Consider the following 26,394-nt stretch of genomic DNA (forward strand, 5'->3'; position numbering starts at 1 on the left):
GACCTGGGGGTACTGGTTGACAGCCGGCTGAATATGAGCCAGCAGTGTGCCCAGGTGGCCAGGAAGGCCAATGGCATCCTGGCCTGTATCAGGAATAGTGTGACCAGCAGGACAAGGGAAGTCATCGTGCCCCTGTACTCGGTGCTGGTGAGGCCGCACCTCGAATACTGTGTTCAGTTTTGGGCCCCTCACTACAAGAAGGATGTTGCATTGCTGGAGCATGTCCAGAGGAGAGCAACCAAGCTGGTGAGGGGTCTGGAGCACAAGTCATACGAGGAACGGCTGAGGGAACTGGGGTTGTTTAGTCTGGAGAAGAGGAGGCTGAGGGGAGACCTGATCGCCCTCTACAGCTACCTGAAAGGAGGCTGTAGGGAGGTGGGGGTCGGCCTCTTCTCCCTGGTAACAGATGATAGGACGAGGGGGAATGGTTTGAAGCTGTGCCAGGGCAGGTTTAGGTTAGATATTAGGAAAAACTTCTTCACTGAAAGGGTTGTCAGGCTCTGGAATGGGCTGCCCAGGGAGGTGGTAGAGTCCCCATCCTTGGAGGTATTTAAAAGAAGGATAGATGAGGTGCTTAGGGACATGGTTTAGTGGTGGGATGTCAGGGTTAGGTTAAAGGTTGGACTCAATGATCTCAAAGGTCTTTTCCAACCAAAGTGGTTCTATGATTCTATGGTAATAAATTAAGCAAGAGTAGGGCAGAGGCACAGGCATTTAAGGGCCCAAAGCCAAGTGTTAGGCTGGTCAAGGATCAGACAGTTCACTACCAGTGAAGAAGAAAGCAATTTTGGTGATCCACTCAAGCATAATAGCCATGGGAAGCAATGAAGGAAAGAAGAGTAACTGGGAGATAGGTACTAGCTAACTTGGTCAGACCCCAGAAAAGTGCCTGAAACTCAGCTGAAGAATGGACAGCATCCCTGTTGTAAACCTTCCCCACATCTGTAGGGTGGGGAAAGTAATCCTCTTGATGCTGCTATCATCTTACCAGTCTGTGATATTTGGTGTTACACACACTTGAGGTATTACATCCTAGTCATATTAGTGACTGGTATCAAACTTAGTGCTGAAAAGTGATGGGCTGGAACCACAAGGCATGATCGTTTTTATTTAATTAAGCATGCTCATTTCACACAACCAAAACACATCAGGAGCACTGCTGTTGCCCTGTCTAGAAGCCCTAGGACCACCTTTTTCTTATTGTACCTTTCTGTTAAAGCCTATTTTGAAAACCTTTTTAAAAGCAGTCTCTATAGCACAGAAGTTATCAAGGTCATAAGTACTATTTCACTCTTAAGAAATTAAGATCCAGTTTCATAATCAACCTGGAAATACAGTTCTTAATCTGGATGTCCCTCGTTGTTGGTTGTTTAGTTCAACATTATATTTGACACACTGTACTCTTAGTTATATAATCTCATCTATTTAATTTTTGCTATTTCCAGTCCAGCAACAATATCTTCAGTTTATTCCTTGGCTAACAAAACCAGTCCAAGGAGAAACAAAATATTTTGGTTGTTCTGAAATGGGAGGTTTGAGTTAAACAGGCATATCTGCAGATTCCTCAGAAAAGTAAGTAGGAACAACCTTTAATTCATAGTATCTTCGATGGTTGTTCTATATCATGATATTGTCTAGCCTCTTCCACATTATTTAGATTTCTGGAGTGACAATATAAATATGTGCTACATTGAAACCAAAAAAAAAAAAAAAGTGAGCAGGAGAAAGATAAAATTATTACATAGCTTAGAAACAGCACTGAATTGAATCAAAATACAAGAATATGAAAGAAATAAGCAACCCCACCACACATTATAACAAAAAGTTTGGAACCAACTCATGCCTCTCTGCCTAGCCCCGATTTTTTTTCTTCCATTTTGCAATTAAATAATGTTTTGGTTTGTTTTTTTTCCTTGGTTCTGAGTGTAGAGAATGAAAGATACTGTACAACTATTTGAGAGTTCATTCTAAGGGGAAAAGGTTGTAGACACTTCCTACTTTTTTCTTTTGTAGTTGGAAACTAAAATGTATCTGATAGCAGTCATTCCTACATATTCATAACTAAGTGCTTTCTCTACAGTGTATGGCTTCAGTTATGTTGAAAACATATCGGTAGCAAATAACATATAAAATCTACAGTGAATTCTTCAAAGCCACCTAATTTTGATTTTCATATGTGTTCATATTTCTTTAAATGGAAAGAAATCTGCCAAAGTTGTAAGTCATTTTATAGCCACTATGCAGTTTGATAGTGAACATCTGATCCAGAAAAGTAAAAAACTCCTAATAATTACATGACTTTACGTTCATAATGTAGTATGCGTTAACTTTTTATAAAAAAATTATAAGGACTTCCACTGTAGCTACACAGGGTTGATTAGTTGTATGATATACTGCATTTCTTCCTCTAGCAATAATGTTTTTGAAATAGGTATTTGCTTTTCTGATACAGGAGGTTTTGCAAATATAGAAGTACTGAGCAAAGTATGATGACCTGGCATGTCCAACGACTATATATATATATATATATACACATATATGCAAGTATTTAAATTAGAGTAACTTTGAAGTGTTTTAAATAGCTTTGTAACCTAAGTCTTTCTGTCACATTTCTCAAAAAATTGCTTTTGTGGTTCCTTTTTTGTTTTTGATGATAAGAGGGGCAGTAGAGATTTGGTGCTAAGTGGTTTCAGTTATACTATTGATTAGAGTTGGTACAGATGGATAACAACACTAAATTGGTAAGTACCAAGGAAGAGAGATTAGCTGGTGCGCCTTTACAAAGAAATTACATACTTTTTGCAAAGTAGGATATCAGAGAAGGATGTCTTTGGAGAGAAAAAAAGGAAAACCAGGGCCAGCAGGAAGCTTCATGGGTAAAGGAGGCAGTCAGGAGAAGGCAGGGTATGTAAGCTGTTCTTGTGAGTAAGGCAGAAGATTATGGACCACATTCTCTTCTTGGCTCTCACATGAAGATCTTGAGCAAGTCACTTGTCTGCCATACACATTTGCTCACAACGTAGCTTAACTCATGTTTGTTATGACCTTGGGGTTAATGAATAGAAGACAAACACCAGCAATGAAACTTGTTGTGATAATTTTTTAAAAAATTACTTTGGGCCTTCACCAAATCCACCATTTTTTCATGTTCTGCAAAGGAGATGTGTGCAGATCTAGATGTTTGTTAGGTCTATAACTTCTGTGATGTGTTCCATCTGTGCTCGTAATACTGTCTTTGCTGCTGTTGTCTTTGCTGTTGTCTATTGAAAAACATTTGAGGGACTGCTCGTTTTATATTGCTAATAAGGATTGGGGGGGGTGCCATATTTGAAGTGTGACAAAATAATGTCTAAATACGTTGAATTTGCTGATCTTATCATCCATGATAATGAAGGTGCGTTGCTGATTTCTGTATCGTATGTCTGAAATGACAAATTATGAAATGACTAAATTATGCACCTGTTTCTTAGAATAGTAAAAAAAAAAGAGGTGAATTATTTAAAAACTGGATTTTATGGTTGCATATTATACCCATGCACCAAAAAATAAAGTGCACTTGTTCTGTCATTTCAGAATAAGTAGGAAGTTCTTTTCTGCTTATCTCTTGGCCTATTAAGGAATTACATTTACTGCCCTAATATTTCAAATTCATCATGTGATTATGCATGTTTTAGCGATTCGTTATTCATATGCATCAGGCTGCAGTCATAGGCCCTGGTCGCTCTGTGCAATGTATTCGTATAGCAGGTGAAATCTTAATAAGTTTATAGATGGACTTTTGTATTTTTGGCATAATTTGTTTCTACCACTGCTTTCGTTAGGATTGTGGCAAGCATTTTGAAGACGGCATATTAAAAGAATCAAGAGCTTTAAAATATTTTGAAGTTTCTTATTTGTCCAAAATTAAGCAAAGTATTGGCTTGTAGCACTCTAACTCTTCCGACATTGAAAAAGTAAAATATTACTAATAATTGTATGAGAGAGCTGGCTAAATGTCACACATAAGCAAGTGCACAATATTCCTTAAAGGAGTAGGCAGGTGAAACATTAATGGCCACTGCCTGCTTCAAAGACTGAAGCCTGTGGTGAATCATGTACACTAAGGTAGCTTGCCTGAAGACTACTGCAGTGACATGGTGTATTACCATGAACTATGCATGTCAGTGGAATGAAAGAAGCACAAAACTGAAATACAGGAAGAAGGTAACAATGTCCTAGAGAAAGAAAAAAAAATCAGCAATCCTCAGAAAAAGGTAGGACTGAGTAAGTGGAGGATTGGAATAGAGAACAATAATGCTGCTTCCTTTTGTTGATTTCTGTTGTGTTCGGTACAACAGGACTTCTTCATATGCTTCCCTGTGAATAACCAGAATTGCATCGAGGAGGTCCATCATCAACATCTCATGAACCTTAGGGATTTGTACTGCCAAAAGCATGTCACTTTAATTAGATCTCATTTTGTAGCTATTTTAATACTTCGGTGCAAGCTGCTTGTATATAAATGAGACCGACCACGAAAGAGAGGTGCTGTCATTTGACTAAGTAGGACTCATGTTAAACCGGTATAGATCATTCCAAAGGAATCCTGAAATACCAAATTGCTTTAGTGAGAAGGAACCTTGAATCTATTAATGCAGAAGTAAGTACAACATACTCTGGTTTTTGATATGTGTCTCCAAATAAACAAAATCTTAACAGCTAATAACTATATTAAACTTCAAAAGCTTAGTGGATATAATTTTTTTACAGCAGTCCAAACTGTTGATTAAATCCAGCGTGGCTTTTTGATCATTTTATTCTCTTGAATATGTGGGTCACCTCTTATGTACATATAGTTAAAGTGAGCTGTTGAACAATCTAAAGTAACTCTGCTCAAGCAGATAGAGTTGTACTCACTTTCATCAGTAGTCTGCCCTGGAATGCTGTAAGCCGTTGAACATGTCAGTCAGCTGTGCAAACACCCACAGCATTACGTGTGTGAAGACCTTACACAATGCTTTTATTTGTGGAGTACACTTACAATGGGAAGATATAATAGTATTCTGGTAACTGGCACATTGTCAATTACAATAGGATTTTTTTGTAAACATACCATGCAATTCTTAAGTCAGTCTATAAAAAAGTACACACTTACTTTTGGAAAGGAGGCTACCTTTAAAAACACGGACATACAGAGACTTTTAGTCATAAAGCTGAGTTTGGCTTATTTTTGATTTCAGCTCTGTTCTCTTTCAGTAACAAAGTATTATTACAGAAGTAACACATTGCTACTACTTTATATGTTAAAAAATAAAAACCCCCAAAGTTAAATTTACTCAGACATCATAATTTTGATGGAGTTAGGTAGGTTGGGTTTGGGGTTTTTTTTTCAGATTTTATTTTAGGGTTTTTTTTTCCCCTCAGAAAAAAGCCTAGTGTCTAATCTACGAAACCAAGCAGCATTTAAAGTATTTTCAATTTATTATTGTTACTGTTTGCATATGTGAAAGACCATTTAATTATCTTGTTGGATATGCAATGCTGAATGCATATTTTCAAATATGTGATTTCAGCCAATCCCACAACGGAATCCGTTACATGTTTTCTGTTTTGTCCTTAGGATTACACAAACTAAAGCAATGGAGAGAAGAGCATAAACAAATGAATTTGTAACAGATGGAATGAAAGTACATTTTGACAAACTCAGAGTTATCATGTTGTGGTTGTACAATCTTTGACCGTTCGGTATTTCTACATGACAGCTGAAGGTGTTTAAAACTTTCCCGGTTAAGAGTCATACAGATGAGAAAAAGTAAAGCTTTATGTTTTATAAATGGTGCTTATCACCTGCATTACAGCTTATCAGGGAAAAAAACATGTTCCTTGTACTATGAAAGCCTCTTGTGTGCTTGCAGCTTCTTTTCAGTCTGAATGATAAAAGGATGATATTATGAATGCATTATCTTGTGTTTGCTGGTTTTAGAATCATAGAATCATAGACTGGTTTGGGTTGGAAGGGACCTTAAAGATCATCTAGTTCCAACCCTGCTGTCATGGGCAGGGGCACCTTCCACTAGACCAGATTGCTCAAAGCCCATTCCAACCTGGCCTGGAACACTTCCAGGGAGGGGGGCATCCGCAGCTTCTCTGTGCAACCTGGTCCAGTGCCTCACCACCCTCAAAGGGAAGAATTTCCTCCTTATATCTAATACACCTTTCAGGTTAAAGCCATTACCCCTTGTCCTATGACTACATGCCCTTGTAAAAAGTCCCTCTCCAGCTTTCTTGTAGGTCCCCTTCAGGTACTGGAAGGCCGCTATAAGGTCTCCCTGGAGCCTTCTCTTCTCCAGGCTGGACAAGCCGAGCTTTCTCAGCCTGTCTTCACAGGAGAGGTGCTCCAGCCCTCTGATCATCTTCGTGGCCCTCCTCTGGACCCGCTCCAGCAGGTCCATGTCTTTCCTGTGCTGGGCACCCCAGAGCTAGACGCAGTGCTCTAGGTGGGGTCTCACAAGAGTGGAGCAGAGAGGGAGAATCACCTCCCTCAACCTGCTGGTCACACTTCTCCTGATGCAGCCCAGGATATGGTTGGCCTTCTGGGTTGCGAGTGCACATTGCTGGCTCATATTTAGTTTTTCATCTACCAAGTCCTTCTCTGCAGGTGTCTGGGATTACCTAAAGCTGTTAAACTTCTGTCAGATAAAATACCTGGGGATGTACTCAGCTGAAAGAGCTAATGGGAACAAAGACCACTGATTTCTTGTGCTAGCTATGTCTTTTAAACCTCCACAAAAGATATAAGATGGATTTAATACAACTGACTGTTTTTACCTAGCTTATAGGAAGTAATAAACATCTTGATTTAGTGTAGAAGTGAGGAAGAGCATTTTATCCTTTATACATACTTTTGTCAAAAAACTGATAAAAGTAATTAATGATCCTTGCCATATTTTGCTTCACTTCTGTGCAAACTGTCCCAAGAGCAGCAAATCTGAATATTTGTGTGAACAGCCAGGTCTTTACTGGCCACCTTAAGTTCTATAACGTTTGCCAGTTTTCAATATTGTCTGTATCCAACAGGTGTAAGAAAGACCTTTCTCTCTTCCTTTTGTCCTTATATGGCTTCCATTTATATACTCTTTGAGAGTCTTCTATTTAATATGTTCATTCTTGCAAAGTCATTCTGATGATGGGTAGCCTATAGACTTCCTGAATAATACAAATCTCTGACTTGACACTGTATATAATTCTTGTTTAACTGAACCACAGCCATATATTTTAGCCATCTAGTCTTTGTTTAAAGTCTTCAAGTGATGGAGAATCTACTTGTAACCCTCAATAGATTGTTTAAATTGTTGATAAGTCCAAGTTTAAAAAGACATGCTTGTATTCCACTTTCTAAATTCAGAGCCCACCCACCGAGTAACGATTGGTTAAGAGTCACGCCATGAACAGGTATCTCCCTCCTTGCAAAAGTCATTAGCTGTACTAATATTCCCAGTAAAAATGACTTGCTGAATGATTTTTAATTTTTGAATGATTCTTAGTGTAGGTTACTCATGAGACATTTATTGCAATTATTAAATATTTGAAATTCAGAATATGAAGTTAATTAGTTGATGTGGTATAATTAGTAAAGAGAAATACTGTCAGGTAAACAGATTCCAAGTAATGCACCAGAAATTATTCAGAGGAAGTGTGCAACAAGTATTAGTCTTCAAAAGGAAGTCAATAGTGTGAATATTTATATTGTGGAATGTAAAACTCCCTTAACTGCTTTTGTTCAGTATTTTCCTTAAGAGTTCACTTCTTCCAGAAGCATTCCAGTAAGCATACTCATTTATTGAACTTTTGGGGAAGAGCCAGCATAGAAGGAGGGCAAACACTCAAACTGCATTTTAAAACATTCTTTGATGTATTCTTCTGGCTCTAAAAAGCTTATATAGAAAGTGATTTTGTTTAACCAGGTCACTGAGACCACGTGCTTCTGTGTGCCTTCCAATATAGCTAAAAAATACAGACTTATATCAAACAAGATTCTTTGTCCTTTTTTTCTTGTTCCCTTTGGCTTTGTCTGTACTATGTTTGTTACTCTGGGTTTTTATTTTAGCAGATTTCTTTTTATTTTATCATCTCTAACATGTAACTTCTAGTCTGAGTGATTATGTTTGTTTTATTTCTAAATCAGTTGAGTCAGTTATGCTCTCTCTATACCTCTGGAGCCTAAGAGATTTAGGCTCTGATCCAGGAAGGCACTGGAGTATATAGCTGAATATGGCGTTGAGAGCAATTTCCTGGATCAGAGCAGCAAAAGGGAATGGATGATCCTTTGTTATTTTTGGTCTGTTTTTATTTCAGAAGTGTTGTGTTAGGCACAGAATTACCATCTTCTTCTTATGTTGCAATTTAGTCTTGATAACTGCAACTTCTCAGTAACATTCCTGCCCAGTGACTCATAGCAGATGTAAGCCTAAACTCTACAGAATTTAATAGCAAAAACAATCGCAGCCTGGGAAGGGCTCTGGAATTCTTTGCATCAGCTTAAGAAGATTTAACAACTTTGAGTTCTGTCCAGAGGGTAAAGGTAAACTTTTTAGGTACCCAGGAGGGAAGAAGAAAGAATTTGGGGTAATTGCTATAATTATAGTTTAAAACTAATATGTTTCTGAAGGCTGTATAGCTGGTGCAATGTTGCTAATGATGTATGAATGTTTTAGCAGGATTTAGCTATTTTGCTACGATAGCTAGTTAGTTAATAAACCTCATATTCAAATGTGTGGTTTCTAAATTTATAATAATGTATGGCTGTGTGAACAAGGCTGCTTTTTAAGCCCAGAAGTAGAGCAAATACTGAATTACTGTCCATTTTTCAGATGAGGAAAACGGGGCAATTTTTGTAACACTACCAATTAAAACAAAGCAAAATTTGTGCAGGAGCTTAGTTGTTAAAACCAGTTTGAATTTTAAGAAAGCAAACAAAAATTTTTCAAGTCGTTATCTGTCCTTTCGGCAGATTCTCTCTTATTGTTCATTAGCAATGCAATTCTTACTGACACTGTACAAACAGAAACAGACATCTGAATTCCTTCTAGCTTGCTGTCTCCAGGATTCAAGAACAAGAAAGGAGGCTGACAGTTCAAAATTTTCATAGCACAGAGTTTCTCTAATGTCATCAAATCTACTTAGTAACTTCTTATTGAAAGACTTGGAAAACCATCAAATTTAGGGGAAATTTGAACATAGGATTGATTGTCTGAGTAGCCTGTAAAGAAAGCCCAGGCACAGAGAAGGAAAAAGGTACCTTTCTAGAATTGCTATGCCATAGCTTTGCAGAAACCCTTCTGCATATCTGCAAGTGCACATTCATGGTGTAATCTTTGAATAGTAAATAAGTAATCTCATATGGATAAAATTTGAAGGTTTCACAAGAGTTGCCCTTAAACTTCAACTTTATTAAAACAGAAAGTGATTCTTTTTGTCAGCTGTTAAGGGCTTGTGTTTTCAGCCTGAAAATATGCACTGAATTTTTCACACTCTATCATCATGAGTGATAATTAATCCATATGACTACTGTCTGAGATGAATATTTTCTTGGAAAGGGATCTTCCCTGCACAAATTTGTGGGTTTTGGTTTTGTTAAACCAGCACAGGTGTTATAACAGAAGTCTTGGAAGTCTCTCAGCACTTACTAACTTTTTGGGTTCATTAGCATCGACGACACAAAAATATGTGCTAAGTTATGCAGTTGTTTTCATCTGTGACATTGATTAAGATTTGTAATTTTTTCGCAGCTTTTTTGAGTGAATGTTTTTATTTCATTGTATGTGAATGTTTATCAGCAGCTGTATTCTCTCCCTACAATTTACTTATTTTACCCTCCACATATATTTCTGGATAATGCATTTTAAAGAGCTTTATAACAACCAGGGTAAATATTTAAATGAGTGGAGAAATTAATTTAAGCAACTGACTTGCAAAGCAGTCATTGTAGAGCAAGATTTTAAGCTTCCCTTGAACAGAACTTTAGCTTTACATATTACCAAAGAGCATGGATGGATACCAAATAACATTTCAGAAAACTGTTACTAATACAACCTTTTCTAAAACTTTTTGCAGAAATGTGGAAAACTAAACAGTTACCCGCATTAATTCCAAGACTGAACCTGCTGATTCAGTTAGTGTACGCAAAGCACTTTGAACATGTAGGGGGCTTGACCCTATTTACTGCTTTTCTTATCAGTGTATTGTTGACCACTCAGTGAATCTCATGTCACTGCAACTGTGGGATCAGATAAACCTCGGGAGTTTATACCTGCTGAGAAATTGGCTCAAAGGTACAAGGTACTGCCTCTTCCAGGATCAGCACTGCTCACTGTCCTCTGCCTTGTCTGGGTCTCCCTGCTGGGAGCGACAAAAGCAGAGAAAGACCATTGGATCAGCCATTGCCTTTCCAAGCTTGAGTTTTCATGTCTCTTCCAAGTCTTCTTGACCTTTCTCTTTTTTTTGGGAGGACAACAGCACACAGATTTTGGTCCCCCTAACCCTTGTTCCTGCTTCAGGTCCACTCTGTGGTTTTTTTCCTGTGTCCTCCCTGTTTCAGTGTCTTCCCTGTTTCTGATTGACATGTCTGCCAAATGGAGCTCTTGGTTTCTCCCTTTTTATACGCCTCTTGCTTCTCTTACAATCATAGTGAGCTCATACTGTGAGTGACTACAGGATCAATAATCCATCTTGGCCTTACTGTCCAACATTCTTTCTTAAAAATTAAGCTCCAGGATTAAAGTATCTCGAGCAATGCATTTAAATCATCACATTTAGAATTTTATTTACGAGACTATTCCTATATATTTTGGTATGTCTTTTGAGCATATCTTAGTTCAGTGCTAAAGCTAGTGCAAGCAAAGTTGTCTTCCAAATGCAGCCCTTATGAAGTTCCCCACAACAGGAGCATGCTTTAGAAAGAGGCACCCTTTAAATAGAAAGGTGACTTCATCTGAAGATGACAAACCAAACCAACTGCACACACTACACTTCTCAGCTCTTCGTTCCTTTTGTGCAGCTTGCTCGTAGTACCTCACACATGCTGTAAGGGACGTGATCTGCCTTGATTGTGCCTGATAGTCTTCTATTTTATTTGGTTTTACTAACATAAATTTCTCTGAAGAGTATGCAAGATTTACTTGATTGATAGTCTTTTTTAAAAATGTAAGAATACTGCAGTTGTAAAGCCATGCAACCTTTTAAAGATTGATCTCAGTATTCAGGCACTCACAGTGAAATTATGATAGAGCAGTTTGAATATTAAGTCTAATGTGAGGAAAAACAGAGTGCTTTTATAATGAAAATAGCAGAGAATAAAGCAGAACAGTTAAATATGAATCTTCCAGTGAAAAAAATATAGTCCTTTATCTCCTAGAAAACATATTTAAGATATGCATGACGTCGGGACAGCAGTTATCAGAGATAGATAGATCATTTGGGGGTTGTCCTCTCCCACAGCAGACAGTGTCATCACAACAGATGGCAACAGCTGTTTTCAAAACAATAGTGGCTTTGCCCTTAAACTTCAACTTTATTAAAACAGAAAGTGATTCTTTTTTTCAGCTGTTAAGGGCTTGTGTTTTCAGCCTGAAAATATGCACTGAATTTTTCACACTCTATCATCATGAGTGATAATTAATCCATATGACTACTGTCTGAGATGAATATTTTCTTGGAAAGGGATCTTCCCTGCACAAATTTGTGGGTTTTGGTTTTGTTAAACCAGCACAGGTGTTATAACAGAAGTCTTGGAAGTCTCTCAGCACTTACTAACTTTTTGGGTTCATTAGCATCGACGACACAAAAATATGTGCTAAGTTATGCAGTTGTTTTCATCTGTGACATTGATTAAGATTTGTAATTTTTTCGCAGCTTTTTTGAATGAATGTTTTTATTTCATTGTATGTGAATGTTTATCAGCAGCTGTATTCTCTCCCTACAATTTACTTATTTTACCCTCCACATATATTTCTGGATAATGCATTTTAAAGAGCTTTATAACAACCAGGGTAAATATTTAAATGAGTGGAGAAATTAATTTAAGCAACTGACTTGCAAAGCAGTCATTGTAGAGCAAGATTTTAAGCTTCCCTTGAACAGAACTTTAGCTTTACATATTACCAAAGAGCATGGATGGATACCAAAAAACATTTCAGAAAACTGTTACTAATACAACCTTTTCTAAAACTTTTTGCAGAAATGTGGAAAACTAAACAGTTACCCGCATTAATTCCAAGACTGAACCTGCTGATTCAGTTAGTGTACGCAAAGCACTTTGAACATGTAGGGGGCTTGACCCTATTTACTGCTTTTCTTATCAGTGTATTGTTGACCACTCAGTGAATCTCATGTCACTGCAACTGTGGGATCAGATAAACCTCGGGAGTTTATACCTGCTGAGAAATTGGCTCAAAGGTACAAGGTACTGCCTCTTCCAGGATCAGCACTGCTCACTGTCCTCTGCCTTGTCTGGGTCTCCCTGCTGGGAGCGACAAAAGCAGAGAAAGACCATTGGATCAGCCATTGCCTTTCCAAGCTTGAGTTTTCATGTCTCTTCCAAGTCTTCTTGACCTTTCTCTTTTTTTTGGGAGGACAACAGCACACAGATTTTGGTCCCCCTAACCCTTGTTCCTGCTTCAGGTCCACTCTGTGGTTTTTTTCCTGTGTCCTCCCTGTTTCAGTGTCTTCCCTGTTTCTGATTGACATGTCTGCCAAATGGAGCTCTTGGTTTCTCCCTTTTTATACGCCTCTTGCTTCTCTTACAATCATAGTGAGCTCATACTGTGAGTGACTACAGGATCAATAATCCATCTTGGCCTTACTGTCCAACATTCTTTCTTAAAAATTAAGCTCCAGGATTAAAGTATCTCGAGCAATGCATTTAAATCATCACATTTAGAATTTTATTTATGAGACTATTCCTATATATTTTGGTATGTCTTTTGAGCATATCTTAGTTCAGTGCTAAAGCTAGTGCAAACAAAGTTGTCTTCCAAATGCAGCCCTTATGAAGTTCCCCACAACAGGAGCATGCTTTAGAAAGAGGCACCCTTTAAATAGAAAGGTGACTTCATCTGAAGATGACAAACCAAACCAACTGCACACACTACACTTCTCAGCTCTTCGTTCCTTTTGTGCAGCTTGCTCGTAGTACCTCACACATGCTGTAAGGGACGTGATCTGCCTTGATTGTGCCTGATAGTCTTCTATTTTATTTGGTTTTACTAACATAAATTTCTCTGAAGAGTATGCAAGATTTACTTGATTGATAGTCTTTTTTAAAAATGTAAGAATACTGCAGTTGTAAAGCCGTGCAACCTTTTAAAGATTGATCTCAGTATTCAGGCACTCACAGTGAAATTATGATAGAACAGTTTGAATATTAAGTCTAATGTGAGGAAAAACAGAGTGCTTTTATAATGAAAATAGCAGAGAATAAAGCAGAACAGTTAAATATGAATCTTCCAGTGAAAAAAATATAGTCCTTTATCTCCTAGAAAACATATTTAAGATATGCATGACGTCGGGACAGCAGTTATCAGAGATGGATCATTTGGGGGTTGTCCTCTCCCACAGCAGGCAGTGTCATCGCAACAGATGGCAACAGCTGTTTTCAAAACAATAGTGGCTGCAATAGCCATAATTACTACTGTCGTAAGGTGAAAGCACATGTTTATGATGGCAGAAACCGCTGAAATCTAAATTAATAACAGAATTCAGTGCCAGGCAATTCTTGAAGATTCCTCCCACCTGCTTTTTTAAGCCTGAAATTCACAGGATTCACCACTTCAAACAGTAGCAGAACTTGTTGCATTGAATTATGGTAAAGTTTCTAATTCAAATGATACAACATTTATTTGGTTAGCATGAAGAACAACTTAAAACTTAAAATTCAGAAATGTTATGGCATAGAAGTAACTTAGCCTAAGATTTTCAGTTCACATTTTCTACTCAAACATTTTATCGGTAATTTTTAATGGATTCCTTTGGAATCCTTAGAGATAGGCATCAACTTAGTATAGTGTTTTGCAGCTTAATGGTAGATGTTGCATATGTCCAAAATGCTTAAAGAAAACCGTCTGAGCTGTCCGTAACATGATCAATGGGTAGAGAGTACCCTCCACACCTTGTGTCTGCACCAGTGCAGTGCAGGAAGTGGCATAACGAGCTTTTTACAGATATACTTGGGCCTCACAACTCTATGCTTTCAAATATGATGCTTTCAAACCAGCAAAACTCAGAACTAGAAATAAAAAAATGTTCCTTACTTAAATAAGATAACTGTAATTTTAAAAAGCATCCTAAGTATTTTATAGGTAGGTGTTAAAAACCTGAAATTTGGCTGGGCTGTAATTTGTGCTCGTGCATGAGGTTTTCAGAGAGCAGTGAAAATAAAGTTGGACTTTTCCAATTTTACAAGAACTTAACATACTTCACATAAGCACCTTGCTTATCTTTGTACAGTAAAGAGCACAGTCTGCCAAAGTTCCACTGGTGTTTTATATTAAATCCTGTAGAAACATGAGTGGAAATTTCCATAAAGTGGGTGTTTCAATAAGCACATGCTGACATTGAATCATTAATCTCTATTATAGGTCTTACGCTTTGTCTAACCACAAGTGTTTTAACATGTAGTTAGCTGATTTAGTTTAATAAGTAGAAAAAGCAGAGTGGACACATATTTTGGTTTAAACAGGCATTAGCACTAAATGAAAATATTTTAAGTTAAAAAAAAATTCCTCAGTTGATAGCTTGCAGCAGTTTAATCAATTTAGAATTGGCTCATGTATAATCTATATAAATATTCTAGTAATTGGAGGCCTTGGGTTTCTCATCTGTGAGCTGAAAAGCACACATCTACCTTACAGTTCTATCAGCTAGTGTTTCCAAGGCAGTGAGATACAATGGTGATTGTTTTGGCATACAAAATAATTTTCATATGAAATCATGGGATTTAAAATGCTATGGGTCATAGAGTACAAAATATGCATAGCTCTCAGTTGAAAGAGTACATTTTTGTCACTGTTAGAGTAAAAGCTAATAACTACTATGCATTTTTCCCCAAAATTACTCTATAACAGTAAAATTATCTCCTGGCACACAGAAGTTGCACAAATCTTTAGTTCAAGGACAGCTAGCCCAATTCAGATTTTAATTACTTGAATATAACAGAGAGCTTTCTCCCAACTTTAAAGGACCAACAAGGAATATTGTCTTGCTTTTCAGAGCATTTTAAAATGCTATTTTGCTTTTGTCTAGTTTCACAATAAAATGTGTGGGTTCAAATCTTGAACAGCTGTCCTAAAATATATGGAGAGCTCTGATACAAAGTGGCCTAAAGGGATAAATTCTGTTTTTACGGGGTTTTGGAGTTGTACTTGATCAGACTATTTTAGATATTTGTAATGAAGCCTAAATACACATTATATTTCCAATATGTAAGAAATTAATTATACGTTCAATAGATTGTTTCAAATAAAATTTAAGATGTCAGTTGTAAATATTTTGTTTTAATATTTAACTTAACTAGTATTTAATTTGTTCCTCTATTTCACAGCTTCCAAAGGATGAAGATTTTGATAGTGATCAATTTTGTCCTTGCAGCTAGCTTGATGGATGGCATTGGCTGCTCTGTAAGTTCTAGTAATTAAATTTGAGTATAGAATTTCTTCTACATATTTTATGTCTTGTCCTGCGTAGTGCTTACAATGTATCTCACCTACATGGGATGGCAGAACCTTTGACGGAAAAGGTTAGAATTCAGAACAAAACTGAAAGACTTGGCAAATAACGTCAAATGATCTTCAGCAGGGACAAATTTCCCATAAGGAAAGAGGAAACAAATGCATAAATATACAATGGAAGATAAATGACTAGGCAGTAGCCCTGAAGAAAGCAATCCAGTCAGTTTGTTACTGGATCCATCATGAAATAGGAGGCAATAGAGCATCTTTGCTAAAAAAGGTATCGTATGATGCATTAACAGGCACATTGTACAGAAGGCACACAAGACCATTTAGGAGTAATGCTAACTCAGAATAACTCCTTTAGTTTTGAGCAGCATACTTACAGAAAGGCAAACCCCAGGAATTGCTAAAGCGGTGGCTGCAGCAAGTAGTATTTCTGGTCATTGACACTCAGGATGAAGAATGTTTCTATCCTTTTCTACCTTGCCCACTTGCCCTGTAACTTTTTCTCAAATAAGATCCACAGCTTCATATTCTTATTTGTTCCCTTGTTCCTATGTTATAATTCACACTCAGAAACAATGATGACAGCTCCTTCACTTCTAGCTCCCAAAACCTTCTGCCTCTCCAACAAAAGCCCCAACACACACACACGCGCGCACACACACACACACACACTTACTCCACTGCTTAAAATACTTCTAACCTCACCAGTCCTGTACTGCCTGTCCTGGCTGTCCTTCCTAGTTTGATATTCAAGTCCTAACTAGCAGGGACCTGTGAGATTGAATTGTTGATTTGTAATTGCCTAGGTGGAAGCGGTTGCTGAATTTACGACTAGGTGAGCATCATTGTTTGTGGCTTACATTATCTTACGGAAGCCTTTTTTTCAGATAAGTAGCTCTACAGGGGCAGCATAGGAAGCACCTGCCTCTGTAATCACTTCTGCTCAGTGGAGAAAAATATTACTAATATTTTTATAAAGCCTAACAAGAAAAAAGCATTACAATGAAATGCACTTGCTTTCTTTTGATTTTTGGAATATTATGGGCTTTAGCTGACCATGTGACTAAAAACTGGGAACATTCTGAAATTTACCTCTAAGTTTTCACATTTTAATCTCATTAAAACACTAATCTCATTAGAGATTTTTTTTTGGAGCTCATTTGAATTCTAAACATAAAGGAAATAGCACCTCAAGTAAAAATTTTGTGGTTTTACAGTTTTCATAGAAGTATTCCGAGTCTAATTTATAGCATCCATTTTAATGGAATTTCACTAGCTGCTAAATAATTCACACAATAATGAAATAAAGATTGTGAATGCATGTTAATTGCAGCAGCTGGTTAAATATGGGACCACATGTCCAAGAGCAGAGCTGTCAACAGTTGTTAGGTAATTGCTTCTCAATGTGTAGTACAAACAGTTGCTTCACTGAAACATAACAGGTTATGTTCAGTCTGGTTTCAGTTAGCGGGCACTAGTGTCCATTGGAGATAGGCACGATCAAATTCACTTTTTTTTGAGTATTTCAACATTGTAAGTTTAACTTTGGTCCACTTCTAACAAGAAGAACAGCACTATGTTATAGCTGTGGACTCTTAGAACCCTAGGTTACATTTTGCTTCTGTATTACTCCAGCTGTGCACTGGTTTAACTCCAGTGACTTTAAAAGAGTTATCCTGTGAAAAAGTGTAGTAGTACATTAAAAGAACAGGCTGGTAACCTGCAGATCTAAAAGCCGCATTGATCCACCTTGAAGTTACAGAGCTAATTTGTGATTGTCCCATGGGAAAAATAGGTGTGGAATTCCAAATATGAGAATTTTTGTTTTGCTGTTCAGAAAAAAAAATGGGATTTGTCTGGAGTTGTCAGAAAGAGATGTCAGTGAGGAGGCACTCCGGTTCTCCGTAATTTTCTAGATGCACTTGGGACTAATTTGAGAACGACACCTGTCAAGGAAGCCTCTTCCGAACTTCCCAATTCAGCTCAGCTTTTCTGCAGGGTTTATATGAAGCAGCAGACACAAGTTGAGACAAGCACCCTGGAAAGACTGCATAATAGTGCATCTTTTCTTTGTAATATGCAGCAGGTCACACATTAACCAGTGCTTATGGTCAAATAACACCCCTCTAAGCCACTGTAGCAAGTTTGTCTCTGTATGTGCATATATTTGAAGTATTTTCTTCTCTTGTTTCCTGCTAGAAGAAAAGGAGGGAATGCTAAGGAGCTCATATAGCTATCAACAACTGAAAAAGATTTTTAAGGGAGTATTCTTAAATAAGATAGGACTCTAGGGATATTAGGTCATTGGCTGCTTTGTTTATTCTAAAAATTTTAGTGTTTGTTAAACGTGCATCTCACTTTACAGCTCCTCCTTGTGGTCAAGCACGTTAATGGCTTTTCAGGACCTGGTAGCAAGCACAGAGTTGGGAGTCTGCAGACACGTTTGCTGCCAAAGCAGCCTGGCATGGGCAGCCCAAATCCAGAAAGGCAGCTGAACCTCTTCCTCTCGAACAGGTCACTGACAAACTGCCTAGTCCTGCCACGTGTATATTCCCCATTCTTTTATTCCACCGTGTATATCAGATTGCAGTTAAGTATGAATTAAAGCAAGCATCTGATAGGCTTCAGAAATACTTAAAGCAGAGGCGTATATTCAGGATTGTTCTGCAAAGTCAACATGGCTGATTACCAAATTTTCCAGTGTGACTAAATATTGCAGGCGAATGGAACATGATGGCTAGGAACCATTTTACTGAACTCATGAACATAGATCCTTTTATCTTCAAATACTCTCTTGAAATGTCTCTAGTTCATCTGTCTGTTTGTTGATTGAGTCCTCTCTAGTGAAAAAGCAATGGGGCCTGGACATCTGCAACATTTATTTCTATCAGAAATAACAGGTCATAGTTATAGACATGATTTCTGTGGATGTTCCTTGACAGCAGTAGAAGTTACTCTGCTTTTTAACTAGTACGAAAATGAAAATTATGACAAAAATCTGCATGTCATAAAATGTAGATTCTAATTAATACTGTTAGTTTAATTCACAAAGTCTATTCTGGGAGTTGTGGTGAATGGTACTGCAAGGAAGGCAGTCTAACCAGAACTGTGTTTGTGCTGCATTGAAACTTACAGAATGGTATCACCATAAGAAAAAAAAAAATCACTGCAGCAAGAAAGCGACAAGAAACATTTTGGTGGGAGTGTTCATGGAAAACAGGTGAAGCCTAAGCCTGATACAAATGAAAATATACGGGTGCCAGTGGAGGTGCACATCAGTATGCTACTCCAGATCTCTTTATAGTTCAGTGTGATAGGGCAATGTTCTAAGATATAAGCTCTTCCATAAGAATGGAAAATGTTACAGGTCTGCATCCTTAGCTCATGTAAATAATGTTGCCCTATGAATAAGGTTGCACCATTTTAGAACTACTGCATATTTGATCTTGCATATCAGATTTCCAAAAAGTTGCCCTCTGATTTTGCTTTCACGGTGCTAGTTGTGCTCTCGTGCAAGCACCATAGCTACTAACCCCTGTTTGCTCATATAAAATTGCAGGCACAGTGTTACTGATGCAAAACCTTATTTTACATTTGTAAAATGTATCATAAAACCCCAAAGGCTTTTTTTCCCCATGTTGAAATCAGATTTGTTTCATATCTATTGAGACTGTGCAGGCTGTTTTAATTTAAGCTCCCTAGACTGGGTTCTGTTCACTTTGGCTATTTTACCATAGTCATTAATCTAAACCCAATTATTTATTGCTCTGCGTACATTCAGCATGTCAGAATTTGGAGCAGTTATTCCAGCTCTCTTGTCATGTATCTGTATTTGCACCAGGGTGAAATGAGTGCCAGGTATCACCATATCAGAATTGCTACATTTCTCACCCACTTTTCATGACAAATTAAGTGTAAAAGTCACAGCACAATACTGACTTTAAGTTTTTAACTTTTATTTTTCATGCATATTCGCAGCTTCTAGGGACTATTTATTTTAGCATGCTGAAAATGAGCTTGAAACTTTATTTATGTTGGCAATGTTAAGTTTCTTATCATAAGAAGTGTGTAATCTAAAAGCCTTTGAAAAATGCACAATGAAGTTGAAAACATATCAGTGTGGACTGTATTTCTTTAAAACTCTGGAATTTTAGAACCTTGACAATGTTAGTAGCAGGCCTCGTTGGATTGTAAATCTGTATAAGGCAGGTGATAGGGAATAAGCAATCTTTATGATTCTTCACGTTTGCAGTGAGAGCTGGTAGTTATAGCCACTAAAGAGAAGGTCTCTGTGCAAAGCAGGTATATGTTTGGACACTCTGTAATATACAAAATAATTTTAAATAGAGGTAGCAATTGAGGTGGAAGTCAACATAGTCTCTGTAGGAAATTGTTACCAAAATGTTTTATTCACGTTAAATTTTATTTATGGTTTGGTTGGTTGTTTTTTTGTGTCACATGTTAACTGTGACAAAAAAATGTTGATTTTACAGTAAGATATGTTTTCCTCTCTAGGAGCTACAGAACTGTTTTCAAGAGCAGATACGACTTCAGGGCCAGGTGAGGCTCCTGGAACATCATGTGAAACAGCAGCAGTTAAAAATTATTCAGCTTTTAGAGAAGAAAGAGATTCAGTACAGTGACAGAGGAGATGAAAACAGTGTCATTGACTTGGGAGGAAAAAGACAGTATTCAGGTTAGAAATGAAGCTATTCTTTTCATTTCCATTCATTGTAACGATACCAAGAAGCTTTAGTACAATTGGGCCCATTGACTTATTGTTTTAAAAGCTCATAGAAAATGGTTTGTTTAAAACACAGTGTTCAGCTTTTACCTAGGCCTGCTGCGCAGGAAAAAATTGTTAATGTCACACAGTATAAATCAAATCAGGATTGAAATGGTTGATTGATTTATTAATAGCATGTAATTAAAAAACAATCAGTGAACAATACATTCAGAATAAATATCAGCAATAGAGCAGATAAAGGCCAATAATAAGCATTTACAAAATGTTAATAAACCCAGATTTCTAAACTTTCAAAAAGTTCTAAACCCACAAGCTCAGTTCACATTCACACATTCACAGGGTTGCGTGGGTTACAAGCACACACCAACTCCGTTCCAGTCTGTAAAGTCATTGAGACATCCGTATTTACATACATAAGCTTAGCATAATGACATCTGCACCTCACTTTAATAATTCTAATTCTGTAGGTTGCACCATTTTGACTGAGTTAGGTTCAGCTCAGGACATCACAGCTCCTAAAATATTGGGTTTAAGTTGTTTTTGTAATCTCACCAGGATTCTGGTGGTGATCCAGTCCCTCAGCAGTGGAAGAAGGCTGAGTGTATTAGCCCGTAGTAGCTGGAGTGAGGTCCAAACTCTTGAAATAATAAAACACCAGCCAAACAAACAGTTGGATTGAAAATACAATTTGGGGGTCAGATTCTTGGATGGTGTTTGTTTCTAGTTCTCATTCTAGCACTGTCCAGTGCCAGCGAGTCTAAACTTCCATAATTTTAATAGCCTTGTTTGAATATACTTGTAATGTTTATGCTGCTGGAAGAATCACAACACGTAACAAGGCATCAAATATAATAAAGCACCATTAAAATGAAATTAAAAGCAGTTGTAAGTCTGACTTTAAATTTTAGCTGTATATTTATTTATGCATTCAGCATCCTGGAATACTTTTTATTATTTTGGCTGACTCATTTGTTACTGAAAAAGATTATTAAAACCACATTAGCTGAAAGGTATTTGTCCTTTCTTAGTATATGTCTCTGTTCATTCTCTTAAAATGTGATTCTAAATAACAGATCTAAGTTGTTCTGATTTCTGATTATTTTTTTTTCCCTTTCCTTATAGCTTGGAAAATGCTTTTTCCTGTTGATACTGCATTATTTCATTCAAACTGCTGTAGCATTTTAATTTCAACAGAGCTGGATAATTTGGGGTTAGATAGTGAGGGAGAAATTCCACATTATATACGCCTGCTAAAAATTAAAATATGCTTAAGTGTTTTGCTAGCCTACTAAGAAAATAATGGACAGGAAAAGCTATTTTCTGTAAGCCAATCAAACATTCTCTAGAAAGACAACTTAGCTGTTATTTAAGTCGTGTTTTCTACTAGAGTTTATTCTAATCCTAGCATAGCTATTTGTTTTTAGTATAAAGTGTTTATTTTCTATGTCTAATCTTCACTGACACTTTCACTGAGGAGAAATATGATAGTACAGAAAGTTCCGAACTGGCCTGGAAGTTCAGCCAGCAAGTTCATAAATGTTTCAGAGAAAATCTTACAGTTAATCAGCCCTACCTTCGCCAGGAAAAACAGAAATGTTGAAAATTATACATCTTTTCTGTATGACTGCTTGATGGTAGATTACATATAAACAAAGAACTCCTTTCATTTCTTAACTCCTAGAGGAAAAAGATAAGATTATACAACTACATTGCTGTTATCTTTTCAAGCGCTCTGAATTTTGTCATTGCTGTAAATGCTGATTAGTCATTAACACCAATGGAAACCAGACTGTAAATGATATTAGGCTGAAGTGGCATCATTTTACACACACATTGCGCTTTTTGGGGGTAGGCTTCTATATAGTTTTGCTCCTGTTTGTACAAGGGACAAGATCTTGTATCAGGTCGAGCAACTGTTTCCCTTTTCTAACACTGTTGATTGTTTTTGGCAGTTCTCCTGTGGACTTTCTAGACATAGAAGTACAAGTTTGTTTTTAAAGGTTACTGTATGTTTTATATGTAGGGAAGTTCTATGATTATAACAGGATTCTAATGTGGATTATATAATCGTAAATTAAAAGTGACACCACTTAAACCAGAGGAATTATTTTGCTAGTCAAATGAAAAAAAAAATGATAGTATTTTATGGTGGAAAAAAGATTATTTTAAAGAAATGTCAAAATAATTACAGCTCAATAAAGTTTTAAAGCACACAATTAAAAGAAAATGCACCAAAATCATGAAAATGTGTTTGTAGAGGTATTTCCTTTGTATTAACTTGGTTCATATGTGACTTTTGTATGACATGACTTGATTTCTGTTATTGACTTGATTTCTGATTTTGCCAGTAAGTATAGGACTAAAAAAACTGTGCCCAATTAATGTTGTGTGAACAGATTGTGCAGAAATCTACAATGACGGCCATAAGCAAAGTGGATTTTATAAGATGAAACCTATCCAGAGTCCTACTGAATTCACTGCCTTCTGTGACATGTCTGAAGGGGGTGGTTGGACTGTTTTTCAGAGACGTTCCGATGGCAGCCAGAATTTTGATAGGTAGGTACTAGATTTAGTCATTCAAATTGGAAACAAAGTGGAGTAACATTAAACCAGATGGAGCTAAGTTAAATTTTACCTTTAGAATTATATGAATAAGTTGTTATCTCAGATAAAAGGGAGGAATGGTTATTCCGTGGGACAGCCTCCAGATGAGATACCACATCTGGTTCTGGCTCTCTTCTGGCAGACATCTCTTCTAGTCTTTTTCTAACAGCTCGTGCATTTTACATGAGGACACATCAATGCCAGATGCATTAACAATTGTTGGAGCAAGAACTCTTAATGACAAGTAAAGGACTACCCTGTCTTTTGCAAATAATAAACATCTAAAAAACCATAAATGTAAGCAATCTGCTTGAACTGTAATACCATCAGCAAACGAGTATGAGAGAAACCCACCACAGAGTAATTTGTAGTTCATGGTAAAATGTCTCCAGGAAGAGTAAGATGGGTGAGAACTTGATCTGTGGGCACCTAACCCCCTTGCCTTTTCCAAGACTCAAGAATTTTTGGGGAAATGTCCAGAACTGAGATTTTTGGTGCTGTGAGACTTGAATATAAAAAACGACAAGTACTTACAGATATTAGAAGCAATAAGAAGGTTTTTAGAACCTCCGCTTTGCCCAATTTGCTTTTCACGTATCTGCATCCTTCAGTGGATTTGTGTCTTACCTGTGTTTATAATTACTGTAGCTAACTTTACAATACCTTATGAAATAGAGAAGCAATCCCCAGAGAGGATGAAAAACTGCAATCCAGCTAAGAAAACTTCGCTATTCTTATTTTATGAAATATGGTCAGACAAGCTACAGAAGCATTCTGTAGCAGTTTACAATTGTTACCAGCACACGCCACCCGTTCTTCTTCCTTGCCAGAGACTACCAGCTACTTAAGTCGCAGAGGCTGCTTTCTTTTACGACTGCCTGTCCACAGCCTAATACTTTCACCCATTGATTGAAGTGTGGTTGCTTCTCATCATGGAAATAGATCATATTTTTGTCTCCATTAGAACATGTCATGAAACCAAAACCACTGAGAAGGTATTTCAAAGCCACTGGAGACAGGGAAAAGATTCAATGCTTTCAGTACACACATTAATTCTTGAAACTATGTACCAGTGCGAGTTCAAAAATTGTTAGAATCAGTCAATAAGTCGAGGCTGGAAACAGCTAGCTAGTGCCTCCATTTACAAAATTGTATATTCAGCTGCAGGAGTTTCACAGCTTAATCAAATCACAGAAAGTAAAGAAACGGTGCTTATAATACACCTACACATTCACTTAGGTCCCCTGGATTTAACCAGGAAAAATGTTTTCACTTTGAGTAAATTGTGCTATACCAGAGACTGGACTGAGCTAATGTGTTTTCTTCTGGTCTTAAAATCTGTTGATCTTAAACCATTTTGAATATACCTCTTAGGACTACCCTTTGGACTGGGATTCAGCCTTTCATGTGTGAAAAATAGAAATAATTCTATAAAGATTGACAATGTAAATAATATAATAAAGTCTAAAATATTTGTTTATTAATGTTCCCATGTTTATTAATGTTCCCATATATAATGAACCTACAAAGAGTTTAGCAGCAGACGACCAAGATGATCAAGGGCTGGAGCACTTGCCCTATGAGGACAGGCTAAGGTTTGTTCAGCCTGCAGAAGAGCTTAATAGTAGAATAGCAGAACCTAATAGTAGCCTGCCTGTATCTACAAGGAGGTCACTAAGAAAACAGAGCAGCCTGAGAGCATATTGAGTAGACAGGCTCTTCACAGTGGTGTCTGGTGGGAGGATGAGAGACAACATATATAAGTTGAAACAAGAGAGGTTCATGCCAGATATAAGGAAAAACCTTCTCACCATGAGAACGGTCAGCAGGTTGCCCAAAGAGGACGTGCAGCCTCCATCCTTTCAAGACCTGGCTGGGCAAGTCCTGAGCAACCTGTTCTGACCTCATGGCTGACCCTTGCTTTGAGCAGAACATTGGACTAGATTACTTCCTGAGGTTCCTTCCAATTTGTGGTCTATGATTGTATGATAAAATAAACATCCAAGCAAACTTGCTTTTTATAAATTTGTCATGTATACTCTTTTCAGGGTCTGGACTGACTATGAAGAAGGCTTTGGAAATTTTCTTTTGGCAAACAGTGAATATTGGCTTGGAAATAAAAATCTTCATTATTTGACTAATCAAAGTAAGATTTGTATTTTAACAATAGTTCTTCTATTGTTTCTGTTTCTTTGCTCTTTCCAGGCCATTTTTTGTTGCCCTTTTTGCTAGCATAAGTCCTGAGTTCTGCTGTTAGTCTGCATGGACTTCTCCAAGTTTCAGAACAAAACACATTTGAATATGTGTTTTCTAACAAAAGAGTCAAAACTGTCATTGGGCCAATGCCATGCAGGATGCCCTGCAAAACAGGAAACAGTAGGCAGGGGTATACCTTAAAATAATTGTGTCTACCAATTTCACAGTCAGCATCACTAGAAGTCCAGAGTCAGGTAGTATGCTCTACCAATTCATTTAGTCAGGGCTTTACATGCCTGTGTAGGCTATTGCATGAAGGTAAATCTAGGCCTTTCCTCTTGATTAGGCTAGTCCTAGAAAGCTATTTCCATCTTTCTACTAGTCACTCCATCTAAGCTAACTTCTGCTTTGCTGTAGAATGCTGCATATACAAGACTTACCTATTGACTTAGTCAGCTAATTCATATGGAAATCAATGCCACCAGGATGTGGCCCTAATTTAACTCTTTTATCTTCAGAGTATAAAAATCTAATTTCCTCAGGTGTATGCTTATTGATTGATTCTCACTATCCTATCATTACCATCTCAAACACCTTACTAAAATATAAAGCCCATAAGCCATTTTTTTAGACCTTTTTTGTCGACACTTGAAAATCTGTACTGGAATAATTGTACAATTTTCTCAGATTAATCAGGTGAATAAAGACAAAGAATAGAAAGATATGCTTTAATATGCATAAAGAAATGAGATAAAACCCCATAAAATATGCTGCAATGATGCAGATAAGTTTCATGATTAAAACACAATTAGAATTTTAATCTTCTAGTATGTAATACTCTGTTCTGAAAAGTAGTGAGATAAGCTAGTTTAACCAAAATAATTTGTGTTGTTATTTCTTAAGGGAACTATACTTTAAGAATTGATCTAACTGATTTTGAAGGAGAACGGCGTTTTGCACAATACGCAAGATTCAGAGTTGCAGATGAAGAGGTAATAAAATATTAAATAATGACTAGAAGTTTTAATGAAAATGTGGATTCTGTAGACAGACAATAAACATACAGGTACCCTCATTTTCTCAGAGGTTTGTATAGAACCTTATTATCATATTTTCTTTCTTATAAATGCTTGGAAT

The 26,394-nt window shown here is 37.1% G+C and overlaps 1 protein-coding gene across 2 annotated transcripts in view; it reads left to right on the forward strand.

Annotated features, from left to right (window-relative positions):
* The window catches only part of FGL1 (fibrinogen like 1), a 39,187-nt gene that overhangs the window by 6,478 nt on the left and 6,315 nt on the right, over positions 1–26,394 (forward strand). For both annotated transcript variants that reach the window (XM_035897842.1, XM_009642427.2), the window contains exons 3-7: positions 15,575–15,650; positions 20,226–20,406; positions 22,854–23,013; positions 25,110–25,207; positions 26,161–26,249. In XM_035897842.1, coding sequence (XP_035753735.1) covers positions 15,585–15,650; positions 20,226–20,406; positions 22,854–23,013; positions 25,110–25,207; positions 26,161–26,249 — 594 coding nt within the window. In that variant the 5' untranslated portion in view covers positions 15,575–15,584. The remainder of the gene's footprint in view (positions 1–15,574; positions 15,651–20,225; positions 20,407–22,853; positions 23,014–25,109; positions 25,208–26,160; positions 26,250–26,394) is intronic.

The sequence above is a fragment of the Egretta garzetta genome, unplaced genomic scaffold (assembly GCF_000687185.1).
Source record: "Egretta garzetta isolate BGI_Z169 unplaced genomic scaffold, ASM68718v1 scaffold46, whole genome shotgun sequence".
Classification (NCBI taxonomy): Eukaryota; Metazoa; Chordata; class Aves; order Pelecaniformes; family Ardeidae; genus Egretta; species Egretta garzetta.